This window comes from Pholcus phalangioides, unplaced genomic scaffold, assembly GCF_987345545.1.
Source record: "Pholcus phalangioides strain wild (caught in Gottingen) unplaced genomic scaffold, Ppha-v1.0 ptg000015l_1, whole genome shotgun sequence".
Lineage (NCBI taxonomy): Eukaryota > Metazoa > Arthropoda > Arachnida > Araneae > Pholcidae > Pholcus > Pholcus phalangioides.
In genome coordinates this window covers 19597170-19621852 of record NW_028301608.1, presented here as the reverse complement: position 1 = coordinate 19621852, position 24683 = coordinate 19597170, and the positions used below count along the sequence as shown (strand labels likewise).

Below are 24683 nucleotides of genomic sequence, written 5' to 3'. Positions count from 1 at the left end.
ACACTCCATGATAAAATATTATACAATGCACATAAAGAATACTTATGGTTGTCTTATTCTAAGAATGGATAGCTTCTCGATTTACCCCAACATGTTTATCGTATTTCTTTTCAAACGTGTCAATTGTGTTAGAATTTACTACTTTCGGGTGTAAGCTATTCCATTTATTAACAACCCTGTTAGGGGCCATTCAAGCATTACGTAAGCAGATTTTCAGCCATTTTTGACCCCCCCCCCTCTCTTGTCAGCAAAACTCAGCAAAACACTGACCCCCCCTACCCCCTGTCAGCGAAATTTCATCAGCAGCTTAAAATATTTCATATCATCAAAAAGGGGTGGTTGATAACGTAAGCAACCTTCAAACCCCCTTCCTCCCCCGCCCCCAGTTATCAAAACTCAGCAAATCCGAAACCCCCCCCCCCTATGCTGACGTAATACTTGAGTGACCCCTTAGGGAAAAACTCCCTGTGACACCATAACCTAGAATTGTCCCTTTCCAATCTATACTAGTGTGCCCTTGTAAAAGCAGTCGATTGACGGTGTACTAATAATTCATGGTCCATCCTATCCATCCCGTTGAAAATTTTGAATACTTCGATCATATCTCCCCGACACCTTCCAATATAAACATATTTAAAAAATGAAGTCTCTCTCTTCATAACTCAGCATGGCCCAGCCCTCCAGCATGGCCCAGCCGCATGGTAGCCTGCTTATATTCCACAAGGGACAGAGCGGGGGCCATGTTTCGTGTTTGCATAACTCAAGCCCCGTGTGCCAACAAGGACACGCGTAGCTCTTTTCTGCACCCCTTCAACGAAGTCTATGTCTCTCTGTAGCTATGGTCTCCAAAACCTTACAGCGTACTCCAGTCCAGGACGAACTAAGCCTTGGAAAAGCGGAAGAATCACTTTAGGAGAACGGGAATAGACCTTTGAAAATGACACACCGAGCATTCTATTCGATTTTTTGACCTCCGCTGAACAATATTCAGAAAATGGTCTCTTCAATGGTCAATGAGAATTCCCAAATCGGCGACCCTAGTTGCCCACGGTTATCTTACGAATTGAATGGTGTCACTATCCCGGATTTGCATCCGGGTTGTTCGAATTGTCGATGTTTCGGTTGTTCCGTAATTTTGAAACGAAAACACAGCTGATACAGCGCGCAGGGCACCAAACACCCCCCCCCCGCCCATAGGTGCCGGAACCCAGAGGCTGAGGCCATTTGAGCCCCCACCAAATAAATTTTGTAAGAGGGCTGAGCCCCCCCCCCCCACCCACCATTAATTTCTGAAAAAACAATGCAAATGCACCCTTACTCATCTGCGTACGCGCATGAGAGAGTCCCGTATATAATAAACGACCAGTAACTTATCAGCCCCCCCCCCCTTAATGTTTTCTTCATGTCGGCCTCTGTTCCCCTGCCCACTCATAATTGCGGTCCTGCCAGGACCGGACCTTGAATCCTGCGAACTACGCAGCCGCATTAGGCGCCAACCGAAGCCGCTTGAACGTTTATGAGTACAGTCGAATCCCGTTTTAACGAATACCGTTATAGCGAAAAAATCTCGTTTTAGCGAACACTTTTCTAATTCCCCCAGATAAGTTTACATAGGAACAATTCCAAAACCTGTAATTATTTTAGAACGAAATTTCATTATAACGAAGTGAATTCTCCGGTCTCTTGGAGTTCGTTATAACGGGATTCGACTGTATTACTCTTAATGCAGCTTTGGCGCCAACTGAAGGGGGGACCGATGGAGGGAGGAGGGTGATTTTTTTATCACCAATATATCATTCGCTTACACTGATAAAATGTCCAGAACCGACGGTTGGTCCTTCTCTCACGAGTCCCATATATACGGGACGACCAGTAACTTATCAGCTCCCCCCCCCCCCAATGTTTTCTTTATGTCGGCGCCTGTGCCCTTGGTCCTTTTCTCAAGCGTCATTGAAATGACTTTTTTTTTTAAAACAGAATTTGAGATGCAATAAAACACATTAAATTACCATATTTTTGTATGTTTGTTGGGAGGTGGGGACATAGGCAGTGATAGACTCGGAAGGCTGGGGGGGGGGGGCACATTATTGCTGGGGGCACGATGATGATGATGTCAATTTATATATACATATAAGCATTAGAGCAGTCGACTGCACCTTTGATGCTGGGGCCCCCTTCCCCCCATGCTGGAGCGGGGCCTCCAGGCTGGAATGGTTTGCGGGCCCCCTGTCAGACTTTTCACGGGCCCCTTCTGCAGTTAAATTATAGGTACGATGAAAAAGCACAAAAAATGACGAGAACTGTCCCGGGCCCCAGAGCTAGAGCCCTGTCAGGCCCCCCCCCTTTGTAGGGTCCATGTCCCCCCCCCCCCTTCCCTGTATCTCCGTCCATGGTGGGGGATAAATTTTTTTGAAGTCTTCAGTTGATACGACGTAACTGGGCTCTTGAACGTCGTATAAACGAGGTTCCACTGTATAATAAAGAACATCAGCCAAGCAGAATAAACACCTGATCCGTGACGTCACTGACGACGTGTCCCTCCCTTTTACTTTGCACCCGCTCCCTATTCACATATCCAGAGAGAGAGAAGGAATCCCCCCCCCCCCTCCCAACTCTACAACCAATGAGATTTTTTCCCAACGGTGAAAAACCGGTTGTCCCACAACCAATAACAACAACTAAAAAAAAAGTTGTCGTCTGGCCTCCGCATAGCCCTCCATAGCTCGAGGGCCCTCTCTTCCATCAAAACTCTCTCTTGATGTTCATTCGTTCTTTACATGGATATCTATCGCAAAAAGTAATGCGTTCTTCTCCCGAACAAAACTTAATTTATTGTGTCTACAAGCTCTAGTGTCTGCGGTGTGTGGGCGACACGTGATTGTGCCAGTGTTTATCCTCGAGTGTCGTCTTCTAGGTCCGCCATAATAAGATCGCGTGACTGCTTGAAACGCTTCCAAAACAAATAACCGCATGCAAGTGGCCAAGCTCTGATTATAAAAAAGGATGCGTTATTTTCGTCTTTGGTGCTCCGAGAGTTCCGCATGGCCCTCTTCATACCTTTACCGAAGCAGAACTTGGAACTCTATTTTACCGCCCGTTGAAGTTCGTCAATGATTCCGGAGAGGAGGTGCCGTCTATCCGTCCACGTGTGCCAATTAATAATTTCTAGTCGCCGCAAAAAAAACAGTTATTAATTGATGAAGTCATCTTCGCTCTCAACGGGTGCTCTATCGCTGCGAGAAAGCATAATTATTAATTGATTGTGAAATTCATCTTTGTCCTCAAGGGGTGCTCTCCATCGGTGCAAGAAAGAAAATTATCAATTGATGTAAAATTCGTCTCGTTATCAAGGTGTGCTCTATCGCTGCGCGAAAGCGAAATATTAATTGATGCGGATTCATCTTTGTCCTCGAAGGGTGCTCCATCGCTGCATGAAAGCAAATTGCTAATCGATGTAAAAATCATCGTTCTCAAGAGGTGCTCCATCGCTGCTAGAAATAATTATCAATTTATGTAAAATCATCTTGTTATCAAGGCGTGCTGCATCGCTGCAAGGAAGCGAATTATTGATTGATGTAAAAGTCATCGTTATGTTTAAGAGGTGCTCTATCGCTGCACGAAAGCGAAATACTAATTGATGCGAATTCATATTTGTCCTCGAAGAGTGCTCCATCGCTGCATAAAAGCAAATTATTAATTGATGTGAAATTCATCTTTGTTTTCAAGGGGTGCTGCTTCTCTCAAAAGATTGTTGGTGTGTAAAAATAGAGGAGGAGGAATAGTGACGTGTTTGTGTGTGTAATCGCTTTATAGCATCCGGCCATCTGTTTTAGGGTGCCCGTAAAAATATATTTTCGTAAAAAGGGCATTTGTGCGCGCGTGTGTGTGTGTCGTGTTTCTACGCTGCAGAGAGAGAAACATCGCGTGGTTGTTCGCGAGACAGGTGGCAAGAAATAATAATCAAAAAATATATTTTGAAATCGCGTTGTTTTTTTTTCCTACGTGGAAAGAAAAATGGTATTTGTGTTGGATTGTGGATGGCGTTTTGAAGCGTTTTATTCTTGACTACGTCGTGGGGTCAAGCGGCAGTGAATTTCATCAACATCATAGTCTTGTGTTTATATACGTATTCCGCGCGTGTGTGTGTGTGTGAAGCAAACATGGGTAACAGTTCGACGACGGTATCGCTTCAACACCATAATGATGGCAAAAAGTCGGTATGTAGAACTTGAGTATTTCGTGGAAATTTTATTCATTTTGTTGTACGATCAGAAGCGTGGTTGTTTTAACATGTTTTTTTGAATGTGATGTCTAGAGCAGTGATTCTCAACCTTATTTTATTAGCTCCATAGTTCTCCTGTGGACCATATAATCATCTCGTGCCCCCCCCCCCCTTTTCTTATCCAGGGCTACCTACCCTCATCCAGGAGCGATGAATTAAATTTAGTCAAAACTAACAATTTATAAAATTTATAATAAACAAAAATTCTACAATTGAGGTTGATCTGGACCCCCAGGGTCAGAAGTGGATGCAGGGCGGATGCGATCATTGGCTTACGCAAAGTGGGGGGGGGGGTTCTAACCTCCTCCCCCCCCCCCCCCCCCCCGAGCCAAGATTATAAAGAAAACAATCTGAAAACCTCCCCTCGAGAAAATTCTGCGTACGCCCATGGGTGCGATCATCCTTTCGCAAAATTTAAATGGGGAAATTGGTCTGTTTCTTATGATATGGGATGACCTAACGAACGTACACAAAAAATCGCCGCCTCCCGACACATCACCCTGGACCTGTGACTACCCTGGGAGTTCTGAGAGATTTCTTGTGGAGGGGGGTGATTTCAGGGATGTCTCAACATCAGAAGTAGCAAAGTGGTGTTCTGGGACCCCATACTTAGCAGGAAGTAACTGTCAGTATATATTTGCCTAATTATAAAGATCATAGTGCCATACCAGATCTCATCTTGTAGGCCTTCTATGGGCGTGAGACCTCCATGCTCTATGACATTCTGAAAGTAGGCCTTTTTTCACACCATACCTCATTTGAATGTTTTTTTTCCATACCTCTGTGGCTCCAACTACCTTTCGTATCTCCCCTTTCACCTAATTTTAACCTGTGGCTCCCCATCATAATATTCCAGGACTGCAAGGGGTCCATATGGTCCCAGGTTGAGAACCGCTGCTCTAGAGCAGGGAGTGATAAATCGAAAAAAATATTTAGGCGCCTGCCTAACTTCTTAAGAGCCATATTTTGCTCAAGAAAAAACGGTCGTGAATTTTTTCTTCTACTTTTCCCATCCTGTGCTTGTAATACATAAGGCAGGCCCTGAAAATTTTGGGCCCAGCCTTCTTTGAGGCAGAGGAGACGAATACAGGAACAGAGGAGCCCACAGTGCGCGTGTTCGATTGCTTGCTCGCGAGCACTTGATCTGCTTTCTAATTAAACACCTTGTACATATTGCATTCAAAGATTAAATTCATCCTGCGTATTTCCTGTATTCGTATGTCAAACTTGATGTGAGGGTGCTCGCGACTAGAAAATGGTTGAAGACCCCCCTATGCTCTATGCCCTTCTTTGTTTACGCCACTGCTGTCGGCCTTTTTTCCGTGCAGGTAAGACAAAGGTCGACCTTTGGAGGAGGGCACGTGGAATCACTTCCAGAGAAATTTTGAGTTACTAACGTCTATAAAGCATTTTAAATCAATAGATATCGATTTTTGAGACACTTCCTTACGATATTCGAATTTTTCTTTAGTAAAAAAATATTTTTTGATCATTTTGGGAGGGGGACCCGCTTACGACTTTGCTCTGGTGGGTCCTCATTCGGGTAGTTCTATTTCCGACCCCCGTATTTCACTTTGATGCGTGCATAATTTTTTCACATCTATATTTTTTTGTTGGCCCTTTCACTACTGGGTGGGCCTGTCGTAACTGGTACACCAACGGAGGTCTAGATTCTCAGATTGCTGTTCTTCCTATTTTTTTTATGCATTTTCCATCATTTACGGTTTTTTTTTTTTTTTCGGCCTTTTGGCTAAGAGATCAAAGTATCATTTACCTTTACGATTACGCACGATACCCAAGTGTCGTTGGTAAACATGATAAATCGTACTGAATGCATCACATTTTGCCAGTTACTATGCATAATCGACATTTCGTATTGGTAAGTATGGTAAATCGTTCCCATGACAACATTTATTATTCAGACGATCGTACTTGCGAGCCAGAATCTGCATTGGATAAATGAACTCCGATTTAACGAATTTTCCGAACATCCCCGAAATAACTACGTAACGAATTCTACAATCCGACTCCGATGCAACGGACTCCTATTTAACAAATTCTACTATTGTACCCCGACGTAACAAGCCATTTTATAAGAAATTTTCAATGGTGAACCACTTGGGGGAAAAAGGGCACTGAAAGAGGAATCGTCTCTAGTCAGAGGCATATACTGGGGGGGGGGGCGGGCATAGAGTACCTAACATTCAACCCCCCACCTTAACCAATTTTTGTTAATTTAATACCATGCTTTTTGAAGATTATAAACCAAAATTCTTTGAAAGAGATTACTTGTGACCCCCTCCCCTCTGAATCCTGTGTGCCCTTCAGAAATCAATCTTACGTACACCCCTGACTCTATAGTAGTGTGTTCGCAAAAATATGGATATCGTGCCCAAATGACAAATTTTATGAATTTAACTTTTTCTGCGCTTACGTATTTAAATAAATATTATCATTGTACGATACTGATGTCCAAAAAACAATTTCCATTATTTGTCGAATCTCTACCGCCGAGGCTCTAGATACCTGTCAGCCATGGGTAAAAAAATGTTAAAAGCAGTCACTCTTTTTCTCGACATATGTTATAAAACATACCTATGAATTGTTGGAATAATTGTGTGCCTAGTTGGGCAGGTGAAGGAAGCATTAAATGATTTGATTCCATGGATTGATTTGGTTGCGATACATTTAAAATAATTGAGGATAAATAGTAAATATGAAACACTTTCAAGGTTTGGAACAATCGCTTTAGAATGTAAATAAATCCTTTAAAATAATAAATAAATCCAAGAAAAAATCCTCGAAATACCAGTCTGACTCATCTGCCATTTTCGAGCAAAAGAGTAGTGTCAGTATTATCGCTATGCTGTTCCCTATTTTGCTTCTTTTTAATGATTTCCGAGACATCACTCAGAGAAGCAAACTTGTTTTTTGCTCAAAGATGGATGACGAGTTCACTCATCTTTATATGGTAAGGGGGTATATCAAAGTATTTTATGGGGCATGAATTTGCTTTGAATATGGTGACGTAAAAAATACAACTAGTGTATGTCGTAGCGGCTTGCATGTTGAAAATTGGGTTATGAACGTCGTCGGTACCCGTGTTTCCCATAGTGGGCAGTATTAGAGGTGCCGACTTTTTCCGGGAGGGGGGGGGGGCAAAGAACACACGTGTGTGTGTGTACTCAATGTTATTTTTCATTTTATATATATATATATATATATATATATATATATATATATCATTTTTAGTGTATTTGCAAAAGCCAGGGGGTCCCTCCCCCTGACACCCCCCCCCCAAATGTCGGGCCTGTGCCGACATAAAGGGAACAATGAGCGGGCTGAAAGTCTAAAATTTTTCTGGGTATATGGGACTCCTTCGTATATATTTTAATGTTAAAATATTTCTTTTATTTCACGCACAACCTCAATTACGACATTTTCATTTCGACTCAAACCACGGAATTAGATAAAATTTAATTTTTTTTTTTCAGATAGCACACTTAGCACGTTTTTCACGCGTCAATTGAATTAATCTCTTGTGAATATTGTCGCCACAAAAGCCATAATTTTCAGTCTGATTGTCAACGGTCACTATACAGATTGTTTTCTTAATTTCGGAAAAAGAGGAAAATGCCCCCTTGTCTGGAATGTAAAATGAAAATTTCGACAATAATTTTAGATGTATGAAAAAGTGGAAACTTGTAATATGATGATGATTAAATATTCCCATAGGTGTAAGCATCTATCCTGCTTATGCCCCCCCCCCCCCCATAACATTTGCCACCATCTCTATACAATATGACGTTTGAGCCCCTCAATAATTCTGAACCGTTCCAATAACTTTACACCTATGAATATTCAGAGTTACTTTTGGAGACCGTTGTAAAAATAGTCTAATGAAAATAAATCTTTTAATAACAGTTATTACTTGCAGAAAATCTTAGAAATTTGTTTTTTAACACTTTTTTTCATTTTTGAAAAAAATATCGTAAGAATCCTCAAGATTGATGTAAAGGCAAAGCCATCTTCATTATGACATTTTGAGAAATTTAATTTTATGATTTTTTATCCCAAGTATTCTTTATAGGTTAGGGGGGGGGGGTTAGGTTACAGGTTCTTTATATTCAGGTTATTTTTAAGCGAAATCCGAATTTGGGATAAGTTGACTATAATTTAAACCTAGGCAGGGTTGGTAAAAAAACCGGGTTTTTTTGGTTTAAACCAGGTTTTTTTGGTTTAAACCAGGTTTTTTTGGTTTAAACCGGTTTTTTTGTTTTAAATAGTATTAACATTAAAAACAATGAAATTTCTGAAAAATCATTCAAACTTCTAATAATTAACTGAAATAAAATGGTTATTAATGTAATTAACACTATTCCCATACTAATTAATCAAAAAATATTTCTTACATTTTAACAAAAACCAACTTTTGCAATTTAATTATTTTTTGCTTAACTCAATTTTTGCTTAACTCACTCATTCTGTGTGTTTGAAAATTCTTTTAATGTTATTATTAATCATATAATATATAAAGGTTTTTCTCCAGTTACTTTCAGTATACTTAAATAGGAAGCTATTTTGCAAAAAGTAATAAAAATTAGGTGAATATAATGTCTTTAATGAAGCATAAATAATTCAGATTAATTAGCAATGATTTACGATATACAAGGTGATTATAACGAAGGTTCTGATTTCAAAACACTGTAAAAAAAGAATGATTGTCAGGATGACTTGAAAATTGACATGAATATTCCTGAAAAAATTCAACTTTATTTGATAAGGGGGAAAAAATACTTAAAAATGTAAAATTAATGACATCATCCAACATGTGGGAAATTTGCTCGCAGAATGGAAACAATAGCCAGTAATGGCAGAATACCTTAATTATAGCATTTCACGATTTCATAATTCATGGAAACATCACAAGAAACGAAGTAATTGAACAAATAACTACAACTTACTTAAGATGTAAATATGTTGTCCACCGCGTGTTCTGGCTATGAGGTTGAAAGCACAAAAATTCTTGTTCAACAGCAGAATCGGAGTATGCCATGGTCATAATGTGGATGTGCTTGCAATTCAGCTTTATTAAACCAAACGCGTTCCGCCCCCCGCCCCCCCCCCCCCCCGTTAATATTCCTGAGGAACTTATAACATATAGGGAATGTGCTGGACCCCAAAGCAGAATATGCCGAAATGTGCGACGTATGTCGCAGAACAACCAGTGCTGTTGCAGAACAATCTGGAAGAATTTTAAGAAAAGTGTAGAAAAGCGCTATTATGTATATGTGAATTTTTACCGCAGAACATTTTCAGTCAGCTGAGGGCTCGTTGCAGAACATCGCAAAACATTCTGCTTTGGGGGTGCTGGAGATTGCAATTCACCAAAGTTTGCAATCTGACCACTGTTCATAACATTTTGAGATGCCCCCACAGCCAGAAGTTGCAAGGGTTAAGGTGCATCCTGTCAAAATGGGTCTTCAGCAGCTTTGCTGGTATTGCAATGTGCATCTTGATAGAAGTTCTATCCACACACTGATGCTGTGGAAGTGCCGAAATGATGTGGTTGCACAAAATAGATTATACTGCTGGCCAAGTACAGCATCATCTACTTGCACATTTTGCACGTTTTTCTTTTGCGAAAGAAACTTCCATTGCTTCAGGAGTATCCATGCAAATTTTCAAGTCATTCCGATCAGTACTTATTGTATAGTTTTGGAATCAAAACTTAAATTATAATCACCCTGTATATAGCTGATTATTTTTCATAAATATGTTATTACTATACAGTAGAACCTTGATTAACTGGGCTTAACAGTGTGTGTGTGTGAAAGTATAAAAAAACAACTATTGAATATTAAGACTGGGAGATATACAGTAGGAGATGTGCAACTTCTTATGGGAAAGAAAATGAAAATGTAAGTGAGGTAATGTAACTACTAGTACACTAGTCTTTGTCCTTTAAGGACAGCTGGTGTCTTTATTGGATTATAGGACCACCTGCCCCTAGCATGATGGTGTCACTACTGTTGCTGCTTCTTTGTGGATAGAAAAAGAAACCCTGTGAGATAATACACCACTACATTTAGATGTGTGATGCACTCCTTATTCATGAATTTGCCAGAATGTAGCAGAATCAGAATGTAGCCAAAGGTTAAAAAATGTTGTAAGAATGAGAAATTTTGGGTTTTATATATAACTTTAAATGACTAAGATACTTCATATGAAAAATCTATATATATTCTGGCCACTTTTATGAGACTTTTTGAAAAAAAACCACTTATAAAATCTTATGTCATTTAAAGATATACCATCAGAATGTACCCCAAGGATATAAAATGTGGTAAAAATTAAACATTTTGGCTAATAATGAACCAATATGATATTTTTCAAGGAAAAAAATGATATTTAGGCAACTTTTATTTGATTTTTTGAAAAAAACCAAAGTGGTTAAAACCAAGGTTTAAACCAAACAACCCTGATAGGTGTTTTTATAGTTGTGCGTTTTTTCACGTTTATGGGATGGACGTTTCGACTTCGCGTCTTGAAAGTCCTATACGGGTCTCTCTCTCTCTACACTGTATTTTTTTTTTCAAACCCCTTTTTCTGGATCCTGAAACCATCGAATGTGGAATTTGAATGGCTTTGTACTACGCTGATTGATGTTTATATTGTTCTAAAATAGGATATTTTACATTCCTCGCATCTTGGTGACCAACTGGTTAACTGTGGGTTCTCTTTACTCCTATAGAGTTAGTTATATAACTAAATCTTTTTTGTACTTTAATGAGCATTGAAAAGAAAAATATATCAATGCTCGATATCCTTCACCTCAGTGGTACTCCATCTGTTCTTTGTATGATAGCAAAAGCTCTATCACAGGAAAGTTGGTCCACGCAGTACCTTTTCAGTTCATCTGTGTCTTCTTTCTGTTCCCTCAAACAAGGTAAAAATCGGCCTCGCAAATGGTGGGACAAAACCGTTTTGCTTAAGTTTTATCGTTGACTCCTGTCATATTAGTAAGGTTTAAAGTTGAAGCGACTTGAGAAAAACAGAAAGGCTTTGCCCCACCAGTGGCCATTTTTTATCTTCACTGGTGGGGCAAATCCCACCAGTTAACATGCATGTAAAATAAGGCTTACGAAATAATGAATTCTTATTTAACGAATGCCACGATCGTACTCCGAAATCACATTTCATCAAATTATCATTACGCGTAATTTTTTTTAGTATTTATTAGCGACACTTGGGCATTATGCACAATCGCCGGTAAAAGTGGAAACTTTTTCAAACTTATCGAGACAATTGGCGATCATGCATAATAACTTATCACATTCACAACAACATACACGGTACATTACATCTTGACTTTTATTTCAAAATATACAAGTTTTATCAGCGCTGATATTGAATGGCGAATACAAAACTTTTAAATTTCGATATTATGACTAATTTGTTTTTCAATTTTAGTGACTAATGAAGTACTCGTATATTTTGGGGGGGGGGGCGACACCATTATTTAGCAGCGTTTTTGTTTCGCAATGACTGACTGCGACTTACCGGATGGCCGAATGGGTATCATTAATTATCAGCGTGGATTTTGTGGTTCCGTATCCGATTCGTCTGAGTTATTTCTAGATAACTCTGTTCGCTTCCGGTGCGTAGACAGTACAAAAAAAAAAAAAAAACCGACCGTTTCAGTTAATTTAGATTTCCAGTAGCAACGATATAAAAGCATTTTCAGTTTTATCACAAAACAGCGATTCGCAATGGGTGTAGATATTTCAGAGAGATATTGCGATATATTTTAATTATAAAAATTACAATGCCTGTTGGTTGTAATAACTTCTTACAAAATAGGTGTGTGGATCACTTCCAAGAAAATGAAATGAATTTGAGTTGCCCAATAAAAGACAATCTTTCTCCTTCGCGCCGGAACTTGGAATTTTCTGAGGGCGGACGAGAATGATTTGACGCCCACAAAACGGTGAAATTCGATTATTTTAATGTTATTTTTGTTTCCTAAACCTTTCCGCCTGGGCCAGTTGCCACCCCCCTCCTCCAGGGTCACAGCCAGGGCCGTCATTTCAACTTTTTCCATGGTGGGGGGGGGGGAGGGCAAAGCAAATGTACTCAATGTGTGTGTGTGTGTGTGTATATATATATATATATATATATATATATATATTTGTATATATGTACCGTTTTTAGTGTATTTTCAAAATCCGGGGCCCCCCCCCCCTAAATGACGGGCCTGGTCACAGTTGTGACCCTGCTTTCCCTCCATGTGAGTCATGCTTCTGAGTACAGTATAAAACTTCGAAAAGTGTAAGCGGTTTTAGAATTTAAGTCGCGATAGCTTAACGCTGTAAAATTCAGCTAAGAAATCCTCTATTCTATTGACTCAGACTTTTTAATAGTGATTTTTTTAGTGGGCTGACGCTAATAACATAGACGCTATACCTAGGTCTTGCTGTATTGGCAATTCTTAACCCTTACAATTCCGAATTTGCAATTCCGAAATATCTCGAGCTCTTAAAACTTTCTCAAAACGGCCACCTCGAGCCCACATACTGTTTAAAGTTTTTCCCCCTCCTGGTAACATGTTTTCTTCCCCGCCCCATCAATGATTTGCCAGTGGGTGGAGTCAGCTTTTGTTCAAAGTCTGATAACAGAAGGGGGGGGAAAGAAACTGTTTTCATTTTCCCTTCGAAATAGTATAGTACTTCGTACAGCATAAATAACAGGAAACGATAGTTTTTTTCCTAATACTTCCTTGTTTTTTTATTCTTATTTTATATTGATGAGTAAGCATTTATCAGCTCGCAATCGAAAAAGAAATTCTTAAACAGGTAGCAATTTCTAGAAAGTTTAGTGATTTCCAATGCGGCAGGTGTAACGTGGATCAGGAAAGTTTTAGAAATTTCTCGAAGAGTTGATCTGTAACTAGATGAGATCGATTTGTAATTCATATGGACCAGGAATACACGGGCCCCTTGGGGAGATTTTTGAGGTTGGAGCGGTATCTGAGCTTGGATGAGAAAATAACTCATTGTTTTCACATTTCTATTCTGTATATTGTAAGGCTTGATAAATCTCATTGGCGACTAGAAAATCTGTATTTGGCGCCTAAAATTTTCTTTGCGTTGTTGCTGAATTGGAGTAAAGTCGACCGGAAGTTTCAATAAGTCCAGGAAAGGTTGAAAAAAACATAATTCAGGCCCATTTTTGTTGAGAATAAACTAACCTTGACTAAGGGAATTTGTCGAGCTTGGGGTATATTGAATATAATTTTGTAAAGGGGTTCGTGGCTCTCATCTCGTTGGCGCAAAATAGTGACGGTTCTCCAGTTTTATGAAAATTTTAGAAAGCCAAAAATAAGTTTTCAAATCGTAATTCTAAGTACCCCGCCTCTTCGAACAAAAACGTTTTAAAATTGGCAACGTGAGGTTGACTTTTTTTTGTTTTTATGAAATCAGTTTTTTATTGGTCGGATTTATCTCGTGTGAAATCCGGCTCACCATCCACTGCATTCATTGTGTCCAGTGTTTTGTAAAACCACATTTCACTTTGTCCGGCACACTTTCAAGCTAATCCTCTCACATCCTAATAATTTTCAGCTGTCTGACCCGGACCAGCCTCATTCTTGGCCCAGATGAACAAGATATCCAGCTTTACCGATTGAGAGATTAAGAAAACTAAAGGTTACAATAACAGTTATTGGAATTTTTTTTTTTTCAATTATTAATTTTTTTTTAGGATTTCCGATCGTTGTAAAAAATGTAAAAGTACTTCTTTCTCCCCATGCCAAAAAATACGATTTTACATTGTTATTAATGAGTGCGTCAAGTTTGAGTTTCTCTCCCCCATGTATTATGAAAATGCGCTTTTAAACGTGCGGTCAATACCCAATTAGAGCACGCGCAAAATCATTTTTGCGATTGACCTCATTCACGATCAATTTACTTATATCCTAATGAGCTGTTTCAAAATCAATTGATCTATGGCGTTTCGTAATTTCCCATATCTAATATGCCACGGGAGGAATAGTAGACAACTAATGATAAAGAGTTGTGTAAATATGTAAGAGATGTTGACTTCATATGCATTTATGATCATAATGATGTACATCAGCGTTTCTCAACTTTTTAACCTTGCAGGCTGCAAAATCCGGGGAATGATGTATCGAGGCTCGTTCACACGCGTTCAAGTGATTTAGCAAACTAAATTTTTTAGTTGTCAAGTAGTACTTTACAGATCTAGATTTTTGTGAAGGACCTATGGAAAATGGACCTATATCTTGGCTAGACAGACCCCTTGCGTTAAGGCCCGTTTGCTTTAGTTGGCAAGTGATTTAGTGGTGAAGTAGAATAGAGTCCGATCTATTTTTTTTCTATTAACCTGTGGGCGTTTTCTCGTATTATCCCTCCAATAAGTGTTCACTAACCAATGAGCGATGATGATTTAACAATTTAGTTAACTTAACGCATGTGTACGGGCCTTTAGAATCGAGAAGAAAAGTCTCAACCGGTGCTTACTCGTAAAATGTTGAAGACTACCCCCCTGCCAATTTTTCTTTTATAACTTTCAGTAGGCTATCTGTAACTCACGCTCCTAATGTTTTTTGCGCTCTCTATGAGGAACCAAATCTGGTATCTTAGAAATTCCACTTATCTAAGAACAGTGCAGCAAACAACACCACTCGAGCACGCCTGCTGGAAATAGGAAATACAGGCAGAACGCACAGAAGAGACAACTTTATAGCCATATTTATATCCCTGACAACCATTTTCACTTTCCTCCGACCACATGGCCCTTTTCACATTTCCCCAATTTTACGCATAAAAAGAAATTCCTATTAAAATTCCCATAACGCACTCTGTCTAGATCTAAACGAGACCCATTTAGATAGTCTACGTAACCCATTATGATGGCTTAATCAAAGCAGTAGAAACGAGGAAAATAATTTGCATAAACATCCGGTAAATATGCACTCGCGAAAAAGAAAAAACAAAAAAAACAGAACTCGTAATTAAAATCATTTCCGCATCCAATTCGTCCGAGTTATTTTAAGAAATGCTAATTCTCCAACGCACATTGATTGACAATTTAATCCGATGGCAAGAATATTGATCTATTTATTGGATTACAATTGAATGGAATGTCTGGAAGAACGGCATGTGGGATGGATGAAAAAGCTTGAAGTGGGGGAGGGGGCACAAAATTTTTCTTCCGTGAAATCTGAAGTTATCCTTGAAAAAGCATTTAAAAAATAACAAATTGGCTAAAATATACTAGGTGAAAGGTATTTTCTTTCGATATTTTAAAATTTTGTCTCATTTTTGGCCTACTTGAGGGGGGGGGGTGTTGCGAGCCCTCCTATGCCTCTCGCGTACACCTCTGTCCAAAACTACCGCAGAAGAGTAAGGGAGGTATGTGATTTTCCGCCGCGATTACGACCTCGAAATGAGATGCTTTTTGTTTTTGGCGTTTTCTGTAAAATTTGTAACGCATGCTACATGTTCTCCTTCCAGACACCCATTAAATTGGTGAGGTTATTTTAGGGGAATCTCAAATTTCGGCCGCAACTTGCGGTTAACTGTTCTTCTCGATCCTAAGTCTCCCCCCCCCCCCTCCTCTTTGAACGTCTTTGAATTTTTCACAGTAAGATTTTGAAAATACTATATAACATACTTCTAGAAATAGAACGTGATAAGATGAACCCAGACATGGAGGAACGGTTGATAGCGATGTAGGTCCGTGGGGAAAACGATGGGGGGGGGGGGGGTTCCCCTGTAATCTGCCTGGTTGTAACCGCACAGTAAATACATAGGTGCAACCAGCGCTCAGGAGTTTGTGGAGGGGGAGCTCAACTCTGGACACAGCTTATATTACTACCAAGAGAGTCGTGAATTAACATCAGCTCGCTGCTGTCGGGGAGCTGCAGATTAATACAGCAGAACCAAGGTTGGGTTTTTGACGTCGAAAACCTAAATGGATGCTTTTGGGTAATGTTTTGAATTCAATAGGTATGTAAATGATGAACTTATCTTTTTGCATATTGCAGTGCTTTATTTTTAAACACTAATTTATTACAATAATTAAAATACCGGGAGCCCTTTTTCCCTCCAATTTAGGAGCCCTTTTTAGTAAAATTCTATGGAGCCCCGTAGGTCAATTTTTTAATTATTCATCAGTTACTGATTTATTTTTACTATTTAAAAATATGTATATTTATTTTTTTAAATTTTTTTTCCCTCGAGCGGCCGCGGAGCACCGGTTGAGACCAACTGGTCTAGAGCAATGGTTCTTAACATTTATGCTTTCCCGCAGCCCCTTCAAAACCTTTTTTTGATAATGCATTTTCTATTTGTTTTTTTGTAATTACATTAATTATCCATGAATTAATGTCTATAAACTCTTTTACTGATTTAATGCCGTCTTCGGCTATGGTTAATATTTTTGGCTTTTTTTCATAATTAGTGCCAAATCTAAGTGAAGCAAGCTAATTACGAGTTACAAATGTAAACAAACCGATAAACGTTTTAGGTATTAATGGTACAGCATTGTTTTTTAATCGAAACAGAATAAGTACGATTGCTAATCGAAAAAGAAACTTTTGCAACGCAAATTTCGCGTGACATACAGCAAAACTATGCTATATCTGTAAGCGAAAGCTAAAGAAACGAGGTGTCGAAATGCCAGTACGATTCATATTTCTTGAAGAATAGAAAAATTCAATTTTAATCCCTCATTTCAATTTTCTGAATAATTAGTCTACATGTCCAACATTTTAGTAACTATAAATAGTCAACAATAATTAGTCAACATTTTTCATCTCGCACTCCCAAAAAAGGCTCCCCTGGTGCTGCTAGAGGGACACTCCCGCACTGCTCTAGAGGTTTCGGGGGGGGTGTGTGAGCTTGTATGAGAAAACAATTTAACGTTTATTGTTGTGTCTGCGAATATATGAGTGACTTTCGTTTTATTGAAAGGGGGAGGGGTCTCTGGTCGTCTTTTTTTGGGGCATGGATGCGTGGAACCCCCTATATATTGAAGCAAGGGAGACGTGTCAAAAGTATGAGAAGCTCCGAACGAAACGGGACAGTTTATTGACCACGATTAATCAGTCATTACTACTGTGCTCCCTGTAGCACAAGTTAAAGATGACGTCTAGTTTATAGTCTCTAAGCATTGGTGTCTAGTATTTGCTGAGGTTTTTCAAATATCTTCTGCAGGGCCGCCTTAAAAGCTGCTTAGGCCCCCTGGTGAAGTGATTTTTCTTAGGCCCTTTCTTTTTTGCCTATAAATGCCTGTCTACCAATCTGCATGCTTAGACTCGAAATTTTTTTTAATCAGATCTCATTTCAATGAGGGGCCCGGGTGTGCCCATGCGTTAAGACTTCACCGTTCTTCTGGAGAACCATGAAGAGCTAACTGTATTCAATGCCACTTCCGCGCACGTTATACGCCGTATACAATACAACGCGTATTTTACATCAGGAAATCGTATCACGAAGGGGGTATGTTATCGCTTTGTCAGCTCTTTTTCTGTTATTAAGGGTCTTTGACCCCTGTTGAATCGTGATTTTCCAAAGAATCACGACGCGTGTTGAAATTCGAAAATACCATATTTAGCGGGATATGGGGGGAAAAATGCCGCGAACTATCGATTATTCTTGTCTGAAATCATAAAATTATTTCTAATTATGGTAATAATTGTACGTCTGGGAACTGCGGGCGCAACTTACGTAATTTATAATCTTGTCATGGTTTCTGCGGATCTCTCACGGGGCCCTTTTCTTTTTTCCATTCTCAGAAGGGAAGAGAAAGGGTGGTTTTTATATTATATTCTGGTGCATCGTAAAAAGCCTCGACTTTTGACCGTCCTCTCACCCGTGCATATCGCCGTGAATACTAAAGTGACCGTTGAATGAAGAGTCTGAAGGTAAAAGAGACACGGTGAAAGTATCGAGAAACAAGTAAAGAGACAGGTCTTTAGTCACGATTGCCTGCATTCGGCCTCTCGGAGATCGACCAATCTGCTGATCCCTTCGAGACGAAATGGTGATGAATCGCTGATCTGGATGATCCCTAAACTGCAAGGGGGAGTATAGGGCTCTATCACACGCTATATTGAGCGACAGTAGAATCGCATTAGCTTCAGCATTAGATCGTTATGTGTGCATATACATATGGTAGAACTGAGCCGGACTCCCCTTTTCTAATTGCCCATCAAGACGACAGATTTCCCCCCCCCCCCATAACTGGTTCGCGTGATCGAAAAATTTGTGGACTGCATCGCCGCTGTCTTCGGCAGTGGCGTACGCAGTTGCTAGAAATGGAAGTTGAGTTATTCAAGTGGTTTTTTTTTTCGCAGTAGCCGTTTTAAATTGATGAGAAAAAAAAAATTAAAAATGCGTCGCCTACTTACCAGGATAACAGGATTAAAAATTACTAGGATAACCATTAGCTATGGGAACTGTGCCGATTTCACCCTCACCCTTTGTGCGACCGCTCGGTCAGCAATAATTGAATGGGTGCCTGAAATGCACGCTGCTACTACTTAACTGCACATGCACCTCTTCGCATTCTTCTGCGGAGTTTCTAACGAATCGGTACATGCCGGAAAGTATAAGTGGCTCCTGACGTAGCCTAATTGTTGTCAAATTTATGCTTGTTTCGTATTCTTGCCGGTGCATACTTGAATTTTCATGTTACGTAAGTATCATGTCGAAGGTCTGCTACTCTCTGGAGGGAGGATGAATGCAGGACTGACAGTATTACTTGCGGTCCTGCAATATACGCACAGTTTCTCCCATAGTTGGCGATGGTAGGATTCAGGGTAGTGATGAAAAACAATGATTAAGTATATAGGATGGGATTCTTTATGGGCCAGCTCAAGATGATGTGGGGGGGGGGGGAATGATGCGGAAAAAAAAGAGTACGGTAGAGATGACAATGTCTGCTAGCTAAATTATCACCTTTTCCACTCTCTGGATAAATACCACTCTTCGGAGGAGCCCAAGGACTCCATTTTGTTCAAGATATCTGATTTTCATCGTTGGGGGTTGCACAGCTGTATGCATGTTGGTAAGAGGTAGAGCACCTTAGAATACCAGGCTGACTCATTCGCCATGTTTGAGCAAAAGATTGACCTCGGGGACAGCGATTGGCTATAACAATCCTTTTTTAAACTATTTCCGAGACATCGCTTGGGTTTATTTAGAACGGTTTCGGCAAACCTGACCTCTGCTCAAAAATGGAAGACTAGTCCACTCCCCTTTATCCCCTGAACGAGATAAGTCGTCCTAACGCAAATGTAAGAAATTCATTTCAGCTCACCCAGTTTTTTTTAACCTTTTCTCATCGCGAAGCTTCGTTGTTCGTTCTTTTTTGTTCCTGTTTAGTGATTAACCCCCTCCCGTATGATGCGTACCTTTCTACTGTATACTTATGAGAGAGAGAACAAATGAGGGAGGGTGGACGGTGGAAGAGAAATCTACTATACTCTTCCCCCTATTTCTAACATGCGAACAAGATAACCAGTTTTTAGAGTTTCACCGATATTTCAAATACAGATCATCCAAATTTGTTGCCAAAATCTGTACGTGAAGGAGTTAAAGGCGCTGCAGGAAGAATTGCTGAATACAAAACTATATTATATATATATACATATCACTGACATTTTGCTGCGGGTATTTTTATTTCTTACGATCGAAAACAGGAACCGTTTTTTGTATAAAACGTCGTACGTTTTGAAAGAAATTCGTTGTGATGCAGAAATGTCTAGAAATAAGAAAGAACTGTCTTTTTCATCGATGTCGCACGATCTCGAACCATTTCTGAACATTAATGATCTCTAGACGATGTTTCGCATTTTGTTATTCACTATTGAAATCTTGGGATATAGTTCCAAGAAGATCACTCCATCTTCTATGGAGTTCCATAGAAGATGGAGAAAATTCAGTGAAAGGTTTACTGCCGATTTGTTTGTGACCTTCAATGCATGCTGGACTGATTTTCTTGGAGATTGTTCACCTGTAACGGTAGAGAAACGTGATCGGTCGCTTTTTTTTGTTGGATAGAACAACCATGTCGTAAATACACCAACGTGACAACGATAGCAGTATTTCGCGTGAAATGTCGTAGGTCTGTTTCCAGGCAGGCCAGATGAAGTTGAGTCAAACTTCCTATTACACTGCTTTATTAAGGTTGCGTCAAAAGTACTCGGTTAATCGCTCCCCCGACCTAAAAAAACTTTTTTTCTCAAATCGTGAGCACTGTTCATGTCCAGGATCAAAGGATGAGCACCTGGGAGTTTTACGCTACCCTAATCCATCAGAAACTAATTACATTGTTACAGGCGTTTGTACGACTTTCAAGAAGCCGGTTGAAAACGTCGAATAAATGCTAAAGTCTACTTTTAAAAGAAATGCCCCCCCCCCCAAACAGACATGCAATTTAAGCACATTGAATTTTATAATATTGTGTCGCCAATTCTATTATAATTGAAAAAATCATTTCAATCATACCGGAGGGAAAAATAAACGGAAAATTTAATTTCAAATCGCTTAGAACTGTGGTTCTTAATCTATGGGTCGCATTGGCTTTCAAGAGAAGGGTCGTTCAAATTCACTAACAGCCAAGGATTTTTGAGCTAGCGATCATGACCCAAACTTGATTCGCAAAGTTGTTGATTTCGGGTCTGAAAACATTTAAGAACCCCTCACTTAGAGAAATAAAATTAGCTGAATTCGAGAGATAAACCTGTTTTTATCTCGATTATTTATGCATTATTCCTTTCAAGATAAAAGAAAAAAACATTCGTTTAAACTTTTTTTGACACAGCCAGCAAGCGAAGCATCACAGCCAGGGTTCGTAAATATCGCGACATATCCGATATTTTGATATATATCTGATGTTTTCGATAGGTAGTCAGTATATTATTGTTGGTAATGAACGTTTTTAGGCCTGATGTAAACTAATAGTTAAAAATACCCATTAACCTTAAAAGCATTCATCTAATAATAATTTTACTTTTTTAACAACTTTTCGCATTCAACATCAAAATTGTGACCTGATATTCTTTTCGATGGAATATTCAAGCTATTGTAAATTGTTTTCACAAACGGTGTAAAAACTATAAAATTTAGAACATTTCCAACATAATATAAAGATTTACACTTGATAATTATTAGTAATAATATTTTGAATCTTTATTCACATTTAATTGGAGAAGCAGGTTTTGTAAATATATTTTTGAAAATATCCTATACTTGAATGAAAATATCAGCCCATTCTTGACTGGGGCCTCGAGTGCATAAAGGGTCTTGTGATAATGAGATTCTGTGCTATGATTTTCGAAAGAAAGCAAACTTATAAGCAGGTACTTTAAGCTAATTAGGGACCCCAGAATATTACTTTTCCCGAGGCCATATCATTTTCATGATATTAAGACTGCCCTTGTTCGTACCCTCCAAATGCTAACAATGGACTTTCCCAGCTTCTGCCATTTCACTTCCAATTAATGTTCATTTCAAAAAAAATTCATTAGCGTGATCTACTGTTGAGTTAAAACACTAATTTCTGAATTGACGCTGAGCTTAATTATACAGATTTAATGCAGTTAAATCTTTTTTTTTTGTGCATTTTTTTTTTGTTGTGGTGAATAAATTTGATTCAGATGTGGTTTCATTATTAGTGAGTGCCAGAACAAGTTTCGGTTTCAACTTCATCTAACTTTGACTTTTTATTTATATCACTGTCTGCCACGGTATCTCGATTCAAATCAGCTTGATTTAAATCACGATTTTTTTTTAAATCGGGTGCTTTTGATATTTCAAACAATTTTGAACAATGATTTTTTTTCAACTTGTATAATGTAATACAAAAATAAATAAGAGATAGTAAGTTTCATATTTTAATTATTTATACTAATTAGTATCTAAATAAATGCGACAAAGATATTTGTTTTTTGGGTGAAGAGTCAGGTGGGTAGAATTCTTAGAATATTTTAGAGAGGTTTCTAAGGTCTATTATAATAACTTTCTTTCCTATGGAGAAAGTGAAGTCGTTAAAAAGGGTATTAATTTTATACAGATTTTTATCCCTGGAATGGAATTTACTACAGGCTTTTTGCAGAAGTAGGCAATACACTATTTGTGGGAATAATTGTCACAGTTGGTAAACAAGATAAGTTTCTTTTCAAACGCAATAATGAAAACGTATAATATTTTCACACCTCTAATTTCAACAAATTTCTCATAGCTCGTAATGAACACTTTGTTCATAATACGAGGTGATTCTTTTTGAAAGAAAAGTTTACGGTGGGGGGGGGTATCGCTGTAATATTTTATTAAGATTTTTCTCCAGAATACTTAAATTCATTAAACTGACGAATGTTAGTTGCATAATATGACTATGTTCTTTTGGATTTTTTTTTTTATCAAGTTTCAGTCTGTTTAAACGTATAATGATTTGTTCTTGATGACATTGGTATGATAAATGGGATTTTTATTAGTTTAGTATGCCAGTGGGATTCTTTTATAAGCAACATCACTAGAGCTTCAATTCAATTTTATTCATATAGAAAATATAGAACAGCATAAGGGGGATAAATTGTTTGATGTTTTCCCTTCATTTTATTCCACAATTTTGTTGAATTGAACTTAAAGTCAAAAGAAAAATAAACAATAAATAAATAAATAAATATAATATATATATAATATAAGTTGAAAGGGTTATGTTAAGAAGGTAGTCAAAAAAAATTAAGGAAAGATAACCCGTGACAAATGGAAAGTAATTCGATTTAGAAAAGGGGTCAGTGAATGCAAATTTTTTTAAAAGAAATGCTCAGTGTTAGTAGTAGTAAAAAGATGTTTTTTCAAGATTTTGTTGAAAGTAGATAAAGATGATGTACTGTTAATCATTTCATTTTGTAAATTATTGTAAAAATTTGGAATCAGGTGAAATGTTTTTATCAACTGTTTTATTAAATATTTTGGAATCAAACAAAAATGATTAAATCTTGGGGAAGATCTAAAGCTATTAGTTGGTAAGGAAAATTGGGTTTTTTTTTTCAAAATAAGAATAGATTGTAGAAAGTATAAATGCCGCAAAGAGCTTATATAGTCTAAGTTAAAATGGGAGCTATAACTGTAATGAAAACTATTTAACACTCCTGATAAGTTAGTTTTTCAAACTTGGAATTAAAAAATGAGTAAATATAGAATTTGAATTAAAGTCTGATTCAAATAAAAGTAAGTCCAGGGTTAATAAAAATCAAATAAATTAATTTCTGCTAATTTTATACTTATAACAATTTTCCCTCTGTGCAATATATATAAATAAATGTCTATTTCATGTATGACTATGCATTTATTTTATCATTTATCAAGTTCAATATTATCTGAAAAATCGGTGTTGGTCTGATTTCTATACTTGAAAAGTATACTTATCTTTATAATTTAATATTCTTCGGTCATACTTTTAGACAATATTTAAACCACTAACTGTTAATAGAATAAAAATTGGATTTTTTTCTGCATAAGTTAATATTTTTAGGTGAAAATTAAAAACTAAATAAAAATCTCATTTAAATCAAACAAATCCGATATAAATGGAAAAAAAATCGTGATTTTTATCAACCCTGGTCCCCTAACATAGGGTAGATTGCCATAGGGTTTGCCATGTCCTGGAAATGTTGGAAGAAACATATTTGGGCATGTTTTTCTCTCGAAAGAAAGTGTTTAAAATTATCTGACGCCTCTAATCTTTTTGTGATTTGTCAAGCCCTACTCTAGCCTCGGGACGAGTTATTTTTGGATTTTATTTTTGCATTGTAAATGTACTACAAACGGTTAAATGCTCATGATGTTAAATAATCCTCTTGGAAAAGATGTTAAATAATCCTCTTGGAAAATTCAGACCTGGAATGGAGCCCATCAAAGAACCCAGTCTACGGGCCTTGATTAAAATCGTGGCACGTGGGAATTAAAAGTGACACTCTCTTTATTTGAAACTGAAATATGTGCTTAGATTCGGACTGGCTTACTTCTTATTTAATGCTCGAATTAAACTTGAATTTAAGTGAGATGATTTAGTCGTCAAAGTGCTCGCGAGCCCCGAAACCAGGCACCGAGCACTTGTGTGTTTCAGTGAACGCCAAGCAACAGGTTGAAGATGCGTGTTACAGGTCGTTGTTCGTGTTCGTTGAAACTTTTTCACTAAAGTCGTCATCTTCAGTTATTTGAAGTTTTTTCCGTGGTAAATTTGAAAAAGAAATATTGCCTTAATGACCGTAATCCACCCTCGCGGATCGATTTCGTGTCTCTTTTTTTTCCTGTCCGCATGACCGGTTACGGAGTGTAGACGTCCGGTACAAATAGAATAAGCT

At 38.2% G+C, this 24683-nt stretch overlaps 1 protein-coding gene across 2 annotated transcripts in view; it reads left to right on the top strand.

The window, feature by feature from the left end:
* LOC149075624 (uncharacterized) overlaps nt 1–24683 on the top strand; it is a 123465-nt gene that overhangs the window by 52843 nt on the left and 45939 nt on the right. The window contains exon 1 of one of the 2 annotated variants that reach the window (XM_089243112.1): nt 2559–4217. The exons of the other annotated variant lie outside the window; for it this stretch is intronic. Within the exon in view, the coding sequence (XP_089099238.1) occupies nt 4161–4217 (57 nt within the window). The 5' untranslated portion in view covers nt 2559–4160. Of the gene's footprint in view, nt 1–2558; nt 4218–24683 lie in introns of those variants that run through there. 2 annotated transcript variants of the gene reach the window in all.